The 15281-nt window shown below is 37.0% G+C and overlaps 1 protein-coding gene across 6 annotated transcripts in view; it reads right to left on the reverse strand.

The window, feature by feature from the left end:
- The window catches only part of SUPT3H (SPT3 homolog, SAGA and STAGA complex component), a 277886-nt gene that overhangs the window by 82095 nt on the left and 180510 nt on the right, over positions 1–15281 (reverse strand). For all 6 annotated transcript variants that reach the window (XM_056343021.1, XM_056343018.1, XM_056343020.1 and 3 more), the window contains 3 exons: positions 8484–8570; positions 7182–7272; positions 5345–5481 (listed from right to left, as the gene is read on the reverse strand). In XM_056343021.1, the coding sequence (XP_056198996.1) occupies positions 5345–5481; positions 7182–7272; positions 8484–8570 (315 nt within the window). The remainder of the gene's footprint in view (positions 1–5344; positions 5482–7181; positions 7273–8483; positions 8571–15281) is intronic.

The raw sequence follows: 15281 nt of genomic DNA on the forward strand, positions 1-15281 counted from the left end.
CTTTCTGAAGAAAAAGTAAATTTATCATAAAAATTACATAGCAAAAAAAGATGTGCTCCGAGCAACAATGCACTGATGCTTAGTAACATAAAACTTCTCGGCTTGTCTGCCGGCATGCAGTTTCTATTAAGTATGTGTTGTCTGTACTACAGCACTAAGCTTTCCATATGGGCTTTAAATCAAATTCCAGTTTGTTATTGATACACCCTGCATGAACAGATACTCCCTAAAGAGTAATGACCCCACACAGCACTTACACTGGCATAATTTTCGCCAGCCAAACGAGCACAGTAGTACTTAAAAGGCCTTAGAGCTCTTTCTAAGTAATTTCCTGCTTATTTAATTTGTACATTTTTCCCCAAATTATTAAAATTAATCGGAGTACTTCAACCCCGTCTTCGTATCCTCCCTGAACAGAAGAGCTCATACATTTTTTTCTGACTTACGCCATCAAATTTTAGCTGTCCCAATTAAACGACGTGCCCAAGTCAGCATGGAGCAACCTGTGCCTGTGCTCCTGCCCTCCGAGCCTTCCAGAGAGCACGGCCACATCCAGACCATGTGGTGGGAAGAGCTCCTGGCCCTGGCTAGCTCCCAGGAATTGTTTGGGACAACATGACCTGCTCAGGTCAAAGTGTGACCACTCAGAAGTTGATCGTATTCCAGTAGGAAGGAATCTTCTTGGTCACTGTCTAATTTACTACTACATGCCCAAGTCTATTTTATTTCTGAAATAGAGTGGACTTCCAGAGCATAGCTCCTCGTACCCCAAGGTGCACTTAGGTGTGTTTAGGGGTCTGTATTTTGTAACACAAATTAACCGTGTCTGAACAAAGACAAAATTAAACAGGAGTAAATAAACCTCACATGAAAAAACGATATATTCCAAAGGCACCTAAACTTCATTGCAATATATCGTGTTTTGCACAGGACCCATAGCATTTCTGTGAGCTTCATGCAGATATCCCACTAACAGAAGCATACTAATGAGCAGCACAGGAAAAATCACATCCACAATGAACTTCCTAGAACAACAGTATGTACCTGTAATTTTTAAATACCTAATGTAAGCCATAGGACAGTACGCCTTAAAGAACCACAAGCTTCTGTCAATCCCTTTCCATAGGGATGTAACTTAGTTTTAATATTTTGATGGCTTCCAGCCTGCTTTCAAGGTAGTGTAATCTTCTAGGGAAGTTATTTTCCCTCCGCTGTTTATTCAAACTTGCAATGTACTATGAAAGCATTATGGTAGCTACTGCAACTGAATTATTGCCATATAACATCTGAGTGTTGGAAATATACCCCTAAACTAGCAGTCAGAGTGACAGAAAAATGGTGTTTCTCTTAATCCTTGGGGAACAAAAGCGAAACAGAGCATTCACAGCATGATGCTCTATGCATTCCTCTGTATGTCAGTTCAGATTTCTGAGGGGAAGACTTTTTCCTGGTGGGGGAGGTATTGGAACAATAAATCAAATGATAAAAAAATTTGATATTTACAGACTGAGAAAGAAGTCAGCTTTCCAACAACATTGGACTTGACGTTTTAAAATAGCTGTACTTGATTTTAACAACGACATGGAGAATTTGATAGTGGTTTTCATAGAAAAATGCAGAACTGGAGTTACCATTCACAAAATCACAGCCAAACCTGCAGCCAGTTTTACTATGGACAGGTCACCTGTGAGGTTCAGAGTAGCAACATAAGGACACAAGCACCCAAATCTGCATCTCTACCCAAACTTCAAAATACAGAAAAATGCAGAGATTTTAAAATTTACATGCCCCTTCTTCCCACACCAATTCAGTCATATCCCACAGGAATCCCCACTCCCCCCTCTAAATGATTTTTAAGAGACAGAGGAAAGCAAAACTGCAATCCACTTGCAACATTTCCTTTCTCCTGGATTCTGTCATACAATAGGCACAGAAGAGAAATGGAATTCCAGAGTGCCACCAGCTCTGGTTCTTCCAGAGCCTAGCCTGGAATAATAACAAATAAAAACAATAACAAAGGGGTTAGGTAGAGCGCCAGTACATATGTTGTTCGCAAGAGACTGTCACCTGTTACAAAGACAACTTCTATGGTTTGGATAACTCTCCTTCACACACTCAGTTCAATTACATCTATGAGCAAGAATAGTTTATTCCATCTATAACTGCTCTTACCCTGAGCAGCAGCATTTCGCTGGTGTTTCACTGCTGTCTTAGGAGGGCAAAATACTAACTGTTACAAAGTTAGACAGAGATGCTATTCCAGTTTTTAATTTTTGATTTTGCCAATACAGTTGGCAGGTTTGCCACTATTTATTGCTATTATTGAAATTTTTTGTAAGTCATCTAATCACAACGTACCAATAACATAACCATGTATTACGACAAAGTCATGTGAATTTTGTTCTTAATTTCTGCCCTGTATTTCAAGAGCATTCCATTTTCCTTTGCACATTGCTATTATTACTGTTTTAGAGATAGTCCCTTCGGTTCAAATTAAAGCCAGAGGATACATCAATAAGTTCTACATACAGTCCTAGAAGAACGTCCTTTCTTTTTAATATGACAGCATTAGTGGGTGGTTTCAAGTCAAAAGTGTAGCATCGTTTGCTCTTCGTTAGTAATGTCTGAAAGTGCCTTGGAGCTTTGCTCTGCTCCTCTGTGGTACATATACAGAATAGACCTCACAGAATGGCAAGCGATGTCGTGAAGTCTTAGCTCTAATTTTATAAAATGTTTTAAAAGAAATGAGTATAAGCAATATTTTCTTTTTGTATCATAACTGAAACCATACTGCTAAACAATCATATCCTGTTTAGCCCATAATGACATCAGAAATACATGTTTATCATCTGCTCTGGACAACTTAGCATGATTTTGGCCCAAGGCAAAGTGGAACTGAAATCTTTTACAGTTGTCCAAACCAAGATAACCACACATTTCTGAGGTAATTGATACCTAAAAGGAACACTGCCTTTAGGTTGTAATTCATGATTCAAGCATGCTAATTCCTTAAAGAACGCTGTTAAAGTGTCTACTGGATTTCCTCCAAAACTTAGTGTGGATTAAACAATCTACTGCACAAAGAAAATGTGATACATGAGATTAGCCCATCCATTAACAACTCTTCCTTTAAGAATGGATCACATTTCCTTCTGTCTTTGATTCCCTTCCACCTACCTGAAAGTGATGACGACATCCCTAACAAAACAAAGCCAAAAATATGTTAAAGATTTTGAATAGCAAGTCTTGAGCAATCTTCCATGTTTTGTCATTAGTTTTAAAAACTAATAAGAAAGAAAATACATAGTAATGACTTCATACCGGTATATAATTCATGGATCTGTTCTAAAATAAGTAGATCTTTATTTTTTTTTAACATGGGAACATATCAAGAGTTCAGAAAATCTAAAAAAGTAGGTAAGAATTACTTTATATATATATATACACACACACACACACACTCACTCTACAGTTCATGAATTACAGTCTAGTGAGAATAAACAAAACATGTAGTCAGATGAAAGGTAACTATTTGATTACAGGAACACATTCCTTTACAGACAAACATTAAGTCAGATTTGTCTTTGTCTAGGACAGGGAACCTCATACTTCTAGCAACTTTTGCAGGTTTTTAGACCAAAAAATTATTATACTGGAATGGCAGAAGAGAATGTGAAGTCAAGCACATAACCCATTCATTCAGAAAAGTGCTTTTATGTATTTTAGCTTGTACAAGCTCAAAGTATTTGTCTGCCTTTATGCAAAACAGTATTTTGCATAAATATATAAGAAAGCAAAGCAAAGCAAAGAAACCATCAGTTTCCAAAACACAAACAGTGGTTGGGAACAACTGTTCTATGACACTAATTCTTAGCTGTGGAGAAAAGGGATTTGTTCCTAGCCAAATTCTTACAGAGAAGAGATTCTTGATTAGGTTTTGATTTCTCCACATTACAGAGGAGAAGGAAGGGGAAACAAGACTGGGAAAGTCCCAGTTCTGAAAAGGGACTCCATTAAGAAGAAAAGATGAGAATTACACCCAGGGAAGCATAAAAATATTATTATTTCCTAGAATTTTCCATGAAATCCTTTCAGTGAAATGAGACTCTAGCAGTCAAATATTAATACACAAATATTACTCAACAGATGAGCCACCTCGTCATAGAAAAGAAAATCAAACAAAATCACCCAGCTCCTAGCGCTGAAAGGGTATAAAAACCACTCTAAAAATAACAAATTTCCAACAGCCCTGTGCACTATATTGCTGTCTAAAAATGGATGGAAATTGGCTGAAACACCAGTGTGGAATCATGAGCATGCTCCCAGCGCAATTCTGCCTTTGACATCTAGTTGCTCACACAAGACATGAGGAAGAACTGAGCAACTGAGCATTGAACAGGGGCCATGGACCGTTCTCTGTATTCACTGTGGACAAGACTACCGAAAAAGGCAGGGTAGTCCTGTCCACCTACAGAGAATTTGGCCATAGGGATCCAACCCAGGCCATGTCACCAGAGATCTGGCCCTGGCCTAGTTCATTAACTCATACAGGTACAGCCTTTGGATCTTATACATACTTCAGAGCAAATTACATTGAAGAAGAAGCTCTACTGATAGAGAAGACATAGGGTTGATAAGATCTATAAGGCATACTTGCTACAATGAAGTATTTTGTGCCAGTATAGCTAAACCTCAGCAAAACCAAGTAAAACTGGCATCAAAACCAACCGGTATCAGTACCACCGTTCCACAGGCTCCCATGCTAATACAGCTAAACTGCCTCTTGATCCCACCCAGCTTTTTGAGAGTGATGTGGTACTGCATCTGTAATGTAGACATATTTTTTCATAAGTACACCAGTTAGAAAATAGGACTTGAAAGAAGGATGGCAATGGCATATACTGAAGCATGCTTGCACAGCGTATTTTAATTAACCTGTAATTTGTGTTATATGAAAAGAGTCTTCAAATGCTATTGAAACAATTTTCTGATGAGACAAATAATGAAAAAGAAAAAAAAAGATTGTGAAAAATGTGTGAAATGTTTATAAATAGAATCTACTTTTTACAGGAAGGAAATACAAATGCATGACCGACAGAAAGATCCATAACTACCCTTTCATAATCTTCCTTCTCAGCATGTGTGCTTAAATATCAGGAAATACTGGAGTGAATAGGGAAAATATGGAAATAGGATTCCTTTAGACCATCTGGGCAAAAGGAAAAGACCCCATGTAACAATTATATAATATGCAACATGAAAAAGGCATCAGACCAGCATGATGTATGAAATATTTCACAGTTTTCTCTGCTAGAGTTGGGTACCAGTAAAAGAAAAAAATTACCTCCATCCGCTCTTGCTTGACATCATCAATCTCATCATCTTCAAACATAGCTAAGAGCTCTCCAGTCTGGTCAATGGAGTTGAGAAAGTCTTGAGCAAGCTTCTGCCGTTTGTTAGTGTTATTACTGCTGAATTTGTCTTCACAAAGGTAAGCAAAGAACAATAAACAGGTTATTTGGCTTCTCCAAACATCAACTGATGTCCCTAGGAGGGACATTTTAGAATCAGATGCACTATGCAGAAAAAGCTTGTTCTTACTGTCCCTGTACAAGCTGTGCTACCTGACCAAGGTGATATCACTGCTGTGCTGCAGTACAACGGTAGTAAAAAATCACCTTTAGTGTTTTCTAGGATAACCTAGTGGGTTTTTGCAATCTAGAGAAACCTAGTTTCCTGCTCATGTATCATTATTTCTTACTGAAGGATCCACAGTGGACAGAGCTGTAGAAGAAACTACGCTTCTTTGGTTGCACAACGCCATGACTCACAGAACGGAGTAAGTAGAGGAAAAGTTCTTTCCTCAAAACATGCAGAGCATCTTCATTACCTACAGGCTAAAGCAAACCATAACACAAACATTAAGATGCAGTTCCACAGGTGACGAACCATTGCTCTACAGTGATAAAAAACCCCTAGAGATGCCTGGCATGGTGATCTCTCTGTTTTTCTAAACAGAATAGCAGCTATAAAGACAGCTTCACAAAACTAAATTAATGGCTTCAATTACCAAAGCCTGCCAGAAAATGCAATCTTTAATTCCCAGATGAACTGCATTTAGGAAGCATTTCATGAGCATCTAAAATGGCTTATAAAAATTATTTCTTTGTTTTCAATAGTGACACAGATCCAAGTATTAAAAGAACCAAAGCTGTCAGGTGGGAAGCTGTACTGCCAGATTGCCTGTGCGAAACAATACACTTTCATATGTGGTGAAAATAAAATGCCACAGGCAAATTAAATCTCAAATGAGTTGACAAAAACTTATCCCTTGATTGATCAAGTCAAAGCAAGGAGTACAATTTTTACCTAACATCAGTGTGGATGCTCAGAGGAACCAAACACAAGGAATTCATTGTAAAGGGGGAGATAAAAAAAAAAGGCTCTGAGAAAGGAGCTAAGTTAAATACAAAAAGTTGTGTATGGACATTGGTAGATGTTAAACAAGTATGGCAAGGTTTAGATTTGCTATGATAAATTTTAACCTAACTTTTTACTAGGAAGTGTTAATTCTTTGATTAATATAAATCAACACTTTATACTAACAAATTATATGGCATAAATTAATACATTTTAATGCAAAGAGCTTTTCCTTTAAACACATTGGTTATAAAATCTGTGACTTGCTCATGGAATAGGGAAACAAAAGTGTTTCCCATTCTTTAAATTACAGATTCAAAATACAAAATGTTAAACCACACTAAAAACAAACCCAGGTCATATATTAGTATTCAGTGACTTCAGTTTATGGGATTTTTTTGTAAAACATGTGAAAACCCTTTGATAAGAATTTAACAAATGTCTATTAAATTGCATGCAGTAGCTGCCACATTTAAATTACACGTGCTGAAATCAATTAGCCCTTTCTTTAATCAGCGCCAGTTTCTTACTTCAACAGAGTTCTGACATTAAGTAGTCTTACTTATCATTTGTATGGTATGTGCCAATACTTACTTCAGAAGTATGTCAAACAGAAAAGCAGAGATTTTAAAACAAATTACTCTGAAGAAAATATTTGTGTGTCTTCAACTATTAAGCAAGACATTAATACTTTGTATTGAGCTGTTCAGTGCATTTATAATCTCAAGCTTCCCCCAATTTAAGTGATTTCTTTTTTCTACCTTCAAGGAGGTCGTCTTCTTCTATTCCTTTGACAACTTTGGATTTATAATCTCGAAAAAACATGTATTTTAGCAGCCTTCTAAGCTTTTTCTAAAAGAAAATAAATGCATTTATATTAATTACTGTCATATAGTTACTTTGCTTTCAGACTAACTTTGTTACACACAAACATATGACTGTGTAATACATTACTCAGTAAATATAATTTTTTAAAGTGTTCATAATTTTTGACTGCAGAAAAACCATAATTTGAAAGTACATCAAGGTCAGTGAAAATTCCCTATTAATTATTATTCATTTGAGATCCTTGGTATTTTGCTTGCCAACTTTGAGAAAGAAATGGGTTTGACTTTCAGAAAGCAGAAATTCAGAAACCAGGCTTCTTCAGGGCACTCTAAAAATCTTTGCTTAGTTTGGAAATGCAAACCTACAAATGCATATTTTCATGAACTTTGACATGCATATGAGGGACTATTTTCTGCATAACCTTACGCATCACATCAGATAAAGCAACTACAATTGTTTTTCAAGTTTTGGTATTTTTTAATCTTGATACGGTTTTGGTGATTAGGTTTTGCCTATGAAAGAAGGAAAGAAAAATAAAGGGGAGAGAAAAGGGGCAGGGAAAGGACAGGAACTAAGGAAGAAAAGGAGATAAAGGAAGAATAAAAAATGTTGATAAAATAGTTGACAGTAATTTTTTAATAATTTTAAAATTTGAAGAAAGAAAATAAATTTAATCTTTGTATGGGAAATTGTTTTTCTAAAATTGCTGTCTTGCTCTACTTGCTATCCAGAGAAAGCAAGACCATCTCTACATTTGGAGATTTTAGTGAGATAAAGCGTAGGAAAAATATTATAAAGGAAAATCAAGACAGTATTTATTGACAGCCTAGATGATGAAATGTTAATGGCCACATTGTCAAATGTTACATCTCCATCCTGCATAACCAGGGGGACATTAGAATGATTGATTTTTAATGAAAGGGATAGAAAGGATAAGGAACAATATTAATACCTTTATTAAGAAATTGTTTTGAGCTCTAAGGTACATTACACCCACCCTAAAGCTTGGTTGAAAAAATCTATTGATAATTAAGTTACAGGGAAATAATGAGAATTAATTAAAATGCTATACAAGTATTGTACTGGGAGCAATACAGTACAGTTGCAGAGAACTATACTTTTAAATAAAGCTATTCCTGATGATGGACTCCTTTCACATATATTAAAGGAAGCCCTTTAAAACACGATAAGCAGCTTACTACGTAAAGTAAGAAATTTCTGATGTATTACTTTACCTTATCTTTGCGCATTAAGAACAGGAGATCTTCAGCAGAGATGACTCGAGCTCCTCTCAGCTGAGAAACTTCAGCCGCTTGCTGCAACTAAAATAAATAAATAAATTAGGATGGCTGTTTCTGCGTTAAAAATTTATTCACCAGGGTTTGTTTTAAATAAGTTCAGATAATATTTTGAATGGTCGTGCACAGCAAAATACAAGCTATGCATTAAAACACAAGCTGGGACTCTCAAAGGTGTCACTCACTCGGCTCTTGTTAGCCAAGCGAATAACAATTTTACAAAAAGTCTGAAAGACTTGACAAATCTCAAGCAAAAGCTTTTTTGTTCATATTCAAAATGATTGCTTTTAAAAAGCACTACATCCCCTTTTTTCTTTTCCTGCACCACATTATATTGGAAAATGAACGTATAATTCTCTCAGGCAATGTAAAAATGCCAAATTCTTGCCATAGCACTTTATCTGCAACTGCTGAAAGGTGGCTGATCCCTCTCACAATTTTTTAGAATAATAAATATTAATTTTAAACAGCTTACCTAAGTATTTTTTGAAAGAAACTCTATCCCTACTTGACTTATCATTAGTACAAACCAGACTCACATGAAGAACTTTTTTAGGCATACTCTTATTTCATTTGAGAGAAAGAAAATGAATTGATAGGAAACACTGACTTTATTAATAAATAGGAAAAACTTTATTGACCAGACCAGGCCGTTCAGATATGAGTAAGATAAAGATGGAATTAAGCAATGAATGACACAAAAAATTGATAAGAGGTTGCCAAAGGAGTGTGAAGCAAGGAACTGTCCTCACCTCCATTGCACCAGTGCCTCCAAAGGACCTAAACTCCTCAACTTAAATCTCTTTGTGAGGGACTGAGCACATCAGCTTTGGATTCACCTTCAGTAGGTTCAGGAAATCGGGCTCTTTCATACACAGATAGTTCATATCAAACCCAATAGAAGATTAGAAACCAATCTTGTGCAAGCCGATTGAACTACTGGGCTAAGAAGGTCCAACACAAATGCACAAGAGAATTCTATGGGATTTGCTTCTTTCAACTCACTAGCCTTTGGTTCTGGCATAAGATGACACTGTAGAGGAGGTTGGATAGAAAGGATACTTCCCAGCATGGAATACACCTTTATCCTCTAAATTCAGAAACATTGTCCATAAGGCAAGATTTAATCATAGTTTCTTTGCTCTTATCCTCGTTAACCATCTGATGGATGAACTGACAGTGAATATTAAAACTCATACACACCTGTAACACAATCAATAAACAGCAATTTAATTTATTTTCAAATGTCTCTATATTATTCTTTCAGAAATGCATTAATGCACCTGAAAATAATTTAAAGAAATCCTATCCATCATACTCACACTAGCAATGGTTTCACTCAGTATCACTGGCTGAATAAGTATATTATTAATCTGTGCTCCCATGCTGCTATGACTTGAAATAGGCCTATTCAGAAGTTAAAAAGATCAACAAAAACAGTAGCTGTTTCTAATATCCAAAGGAGGAGGGGCGGGGGGAGAAAGATTTTCATTTTGGCAAGTGTTCAGTGGGCAAAAGATTCAGTCCATAAATCATAATACTGGACTGCATTAATTTTTTTCCACACTAATCACATGCATACAAAACGTTAACTGTGTCTTGTATGCACAACACAAAACATACTGCGTGAAGAGTTTCAGATTTTCCCCTTGAAACCCTCTCCTGGACCTGGCAGTCCCACAGACCAGAGAGATTTCAGGAATTCAGAAGTCACAGTAATATAATCTTACTTGAAAAATGTAAGAATGTGAAAAACGATAGTTCTATTTTTTTGGCATAAGCAAAAACTGTTTCTTATTCTGATTAGTTTGAGGGCACATAAGCTACTTATATTTCTAACATAAAATATAAAGAGCTGGGTAAAAATAAATTTACCAGGAACGAGCCAATATTCATCTCTAGCGTAAATCTATTGCAGTTAATGGATGGATGCCAAGGCTGACTTTGGCCCTGCTAAGCTTAAAAGTGTTACAAAACCTGACCTTAGCATGGTGATAACACAACACAGCTTTTCCAAAAATCATATAAAACACCGGCAGAGATATCCGACGTGAAAGTATGCTCTAGTTCTCTAACACATATAGGACCGTAACTATCATCTTTAAGGTCACTTCCAACCCAAACCATTAAGCCACTCTATGATTCTGTAAGTCATTAATTTTCTTACCATAAAATTCAGAAATGTTAATTTCTGCGTGTTGCCGAAATACCTTATTTTCCCAAATGATAAACACGTGACAACATGATTTAAAGCAAAGGTGGTGTGCAAGTTGCTTCCAGGAACCTCCCAGTGAAGTAAGGGAGAGTAAGGAGAGGAGGCCAAATTCACATCCCATTTGCATCTAAGTCAATCTTGAATAAACGCTGTTTACTTTCACCAAGTTATTCTGGGCTAAATGCAAGATCAAAATCTGGAACAATATTCTCAGTTTCAACTGTAACAATGAAAACTTTATTCTCTTATTGCCTCAACTTTTGCATCTATTTTATTTTAAGGAATGAACACACAGCATTTAATTTCTTTGGCTTCAAGAAAGCGAAATACAAAAATAATTACTTCCTGTACAGTTATAAAATATGGATTATTTATCCAAACAGACCATAATGAGCTCTGCATTGGTACACATATTTACCTGGGAAACCAGGATATGCTCCGGTAAATATGTATCCAAGCAATTAAAAAAAAAAAACACATACCACACAACCGAGGTTGGGGGGAAGATGTATTTATAGTTTTAACACACACGTAATTGACTCCTTAAAACCTCAACGTGAGTGCTTCGCTATAATTAGTATTATAACAAGCTGTCTTGTTGGACTGTCCTAGAGTTGCCATTAATATGCAACAAGCCCCAATTCCTTAATTTCCGGAGCTGAAGGCCTTGTTGAGTCATTACCGTGGGCATGTTACATGATGGAGGAGGATTTCAGGAAGCTGTACCAAAGAAACGATCCATCTCTGAACACCCGAGCATTTATCATGTCGGAAAAGCAATTTTCAGCTATACAACCTCAAAGTCAGGAGGTCTTGCACGTTTCACTGCAGTGGGGGCATGGAGGGGGGTTTACTCTGTGAGCAGCCCATGATAGGCATGATATAAAAGCTACAGTAACTTTTCATATATGAGGTTACTATATAGCAAAAGTGAGGACAGGGCAAGGATTTCCCACCATCTCCCTTCTCCAAGCCTCAGCAATATTCGGTGCCACTCACAGAATCTGGGGCAGCAAGAGTTCCAACATCCTCACTATCTTTTCCTAGTTTTTTTAATGATTAAAATTATTCAGTCCACATTACAAAATAATTTGTTCGGGATAATCTTGAGAAACAGCAAACAATCCAAATTACGTAGCTTTTGAAAGAAAACCAGGCTAAATTTCCTAATACCAGCAGACAATATTTGAGTCCTCGGAGTCTGAATATCTTTTCTATTACAGCCAAATTATGAACCCCTAAAAGCGAAGTTTAAATAACGGAAGTGTTGAAATGGCTTTAACTATAGAGCGCAAATAGCTCTGTTAATAATTAGGAGTTTATGAAAAATAAGTGTATTTTACAATTTTTCACATTACAAAGAAGGTAGTATATACAGTAACTATATTTTAAACTCTAAGAAAAAATGGCTGGGGAATAATATTTTAAAATGTAATCACTGGTTTAATGACTTTATGAAGTTAACTTTCTTGGCAGGATGAACTGAAGTATGTTAACAGTCACCTTACGGCTATTTTCTTTTTGCAACTTCTGCGAATTATACATTTGTTGAAAGGAGTATTCATTCTCCTATGACAGAAGCACAGTGACTTCAATGGTACTGTCTGCTTTTCTTTTTTTTTTTTAATAATTATTTTTTCTTCCACTACCTCCAAAGTCAACAATCACCAATACTTCTTCTACAAAACTGTCTTGATGGACAAACAGACAAAAAGCTGGAAAACAAACATACTACGTTGTGACACAATCCTTCCAGTTAAACTGCAGGACGGAGTTGAAACAGTAATGTTTGCATGCCTTGAAACTGCTGGGAGCCAAGAATAATGCTTCAGGAGCTATAATTTTGTTTTGATTCTAGAAGAAAATTAGATCATAGTTCACCTGGCCGATTTTTTTCTGCGGCAGGGAAGTTTTGTTATTAAATATGCATGAAAATGTCCTATTTTTTCATCTTTTCTAAAGCAAAAGTACGCAACTATAAAAATACCAAAGAACATCCTGAAGTTAGATATAGTGCTGTAAACGTATTCTAAACAGAACATCTCAATACTTTTTTGAAAGCAATTAAATAGAAAAGGTAAATACAGGTTTTCACTTACAACTTTCCATATAGAATCTCATGTGCTGCTAATGCTGACACCCGATTTTCTAATTCTCACGCACACAGGAAAAATATAGAATTTGATTTCACAAGTCAGCACAGGGATTCATTTTATGCAGTTAGTACATCCAGGGAAGATAATTACATTATGGAGTCCATTAAAGCACTTGAATAGGGAATGATTTAGGATCACCACACAAGGGTTAAACAGTGTGACAAAATCATCACAAGCTGTCCAAAACAGAACTTTCATCTGCAGATTAAAAGACAATCAATTTTCTTCTTACTACTAGTATTTGTTTTCAAATCTAATATAAGACCAGGTGATTATGTGTGACTTGAGAAGATAAAAGCTCTGCATCATGTTTTAAGGCTTTAGAGAATCATCTAGGTTGGAAAACACCTTTAAGGTCAAGTCCAGCCATAAACTCAGCACTGCCAAGTCCACCACTAACCCATGTCCTTAAGTGCCACGTCTACACACCTCAAACATCTCCAGCAATGGTAACTCAACCACCTCCCTGGGCAGCCTGTTCCAAGTCTTGACCACCCTTTCCATGAAGAAATTTTTCCTAATATCCAATCTAAACCTCCCCTGGCACAATTTGAAACCGTCTCCTCTTGTCCTATCGCTTGTTACTTGGGAGAAGAGACCGATCCCACCTGCCTACAGCCTCCTTTCAGGTAGCTGTAGATAGCGGTAGGAGCAATTTCTTGCCTGACATCCAGTGAATTTCAGTCCACACAGATCATGGGAATAAGAAAACATCAGTTTATACCCCCCAGTCCCTGGCATTCTGGCATTTACTGAGAACTTGTTTTCAAGAACATAATTTGGTTTTTGTTTTTTGTTTTTTTTCTTAAAGAAACCCCTTACTCTAGTCTCTGAAGTGAGACTGCTTCATCTTGCCTTCAAGCAGGTGGCAATGGCTTTTGATTTCCACACTTCAGCCAGCCCCAAGAGCTGGAGCTGGACACAGTCTGCAGCCAGTTACCAGCAGCTGCAGAAGAGTTATTCCAAAAGCAACTCCAGCAATAAGCAGGTTACACAAGGACTCTTCCCTTTCGAAAGCATGAAGAGTATGTCTACAGGTCTGGCATTTGACAGTGGTTTTGACATCAGAAGCAACAAGCAGTTGATATAAATGTAAGAAGTCAGGCTGTTCTAGCAAAGACGGGAGAAAACTGCCCTTTCCTCAGCTGCCTTCAGACTGAGATTGTGTGAAAGTCAACACCCCTACACCTCATCCTGCACAGTTTCAACCCCACCGCTGCTATCAAAGACCCCTACAGATGAGTATGATGAAGAGAAGATGTCTTGTTACTATTCCCGTTTATTCAAATGGAACATTTAATATCATTTTGGGCATCATCCTTTCTCTTCATTCTACTGACAACCCATGTACTTCTTTTAATGACAGAAAAGGTTGGAGGGTTTTTTGTTTTGGTTTTTTTTTTTTTGTTTTTTTGTTGGGTTTTTTTTTTTTTTAGCAACACATATAATCGGAGTAGAAAAAATGCAATGAAAGAAGGTACACAACTTATAGGGAGTGAAAACAGCAAGAGCAGAACACCCCACACCTTGTTTGAGCTGATGTTCTTCATGTTACAAACAAGATCATTCAAAAAAATATACAAGAAAAAAAATCAGACAGATACACACAGCCTTTAGAAAATGACATGGACTCAACCTGTGTAATGGAATGGGCTAACAGAAAAATGCACCATGGTCCTGGAGGTTACTTCTGGTGTATCCACACTTTAACCCTGCGGGAAAACCCTGCAGCTGGAAGGGGAAGGCTTTCTACTGACCAATGTTATAAAATTTAACATAATTAAACAATTCTAACTTAAAGCACATACTATTTATCTTCAAGGAAATGTACAACTACTACATCAGAAGAGGCTGGATTGTATTTGGCCACCCAGGGCATCTTCAGGCTGTACCCCCCTGTGCACCTCTGAGCAGCAGACTGCCAAAGCACAGTGACACATGGGGGTACTCTCTCATGGGTGCAGACACCTACTAGATTTATGTCCATCTGATCCTCACGTTTATCAAGCTCCCATTGGAGTGAAGCTCGGCCATTTGTCAGTCACCCCCCAGTTCAGTATTACCAACAAAGTTGTTGGGCATACCCTGTGTCACCCACTCAGGTTGCTGAAGAAGACACACGGGCCTTGTTACTCTACTCTTTACCAACATCTAAGAGACGTGTTGCTCCATAGGAAAAGGGAGGGGGAAAAGTAGGTGGAAATCTTTTCTCATCTGTGGAAAGATGCAATTTTCATAACAGATTCTGCATGTTTGTCCAGCTCATTGGGTACGGTGTAGTAACTCCTGCAGTTCAGTATGCTGAATCCCATGAACTGGGATTAAGGAAAGATGAATCCTTGTGCTCTGTATTTTTTACTTTTA

Source organism: Falco biarmicus, chromosome 6, assembly GCF_023638135.1.
Source record: "Falco biarmicus isolate bFalBia1 chromosome 6, bFalBia1.pri, whole genome shotgun sequence".
In the NCBI taxonomy this organism is placed as follows: domain Eukaryota; kingdom Metazoa; phylum Chordata; class Aves; order Falconiformes; family Falconidae; genus Falco; species Falco biarmicus.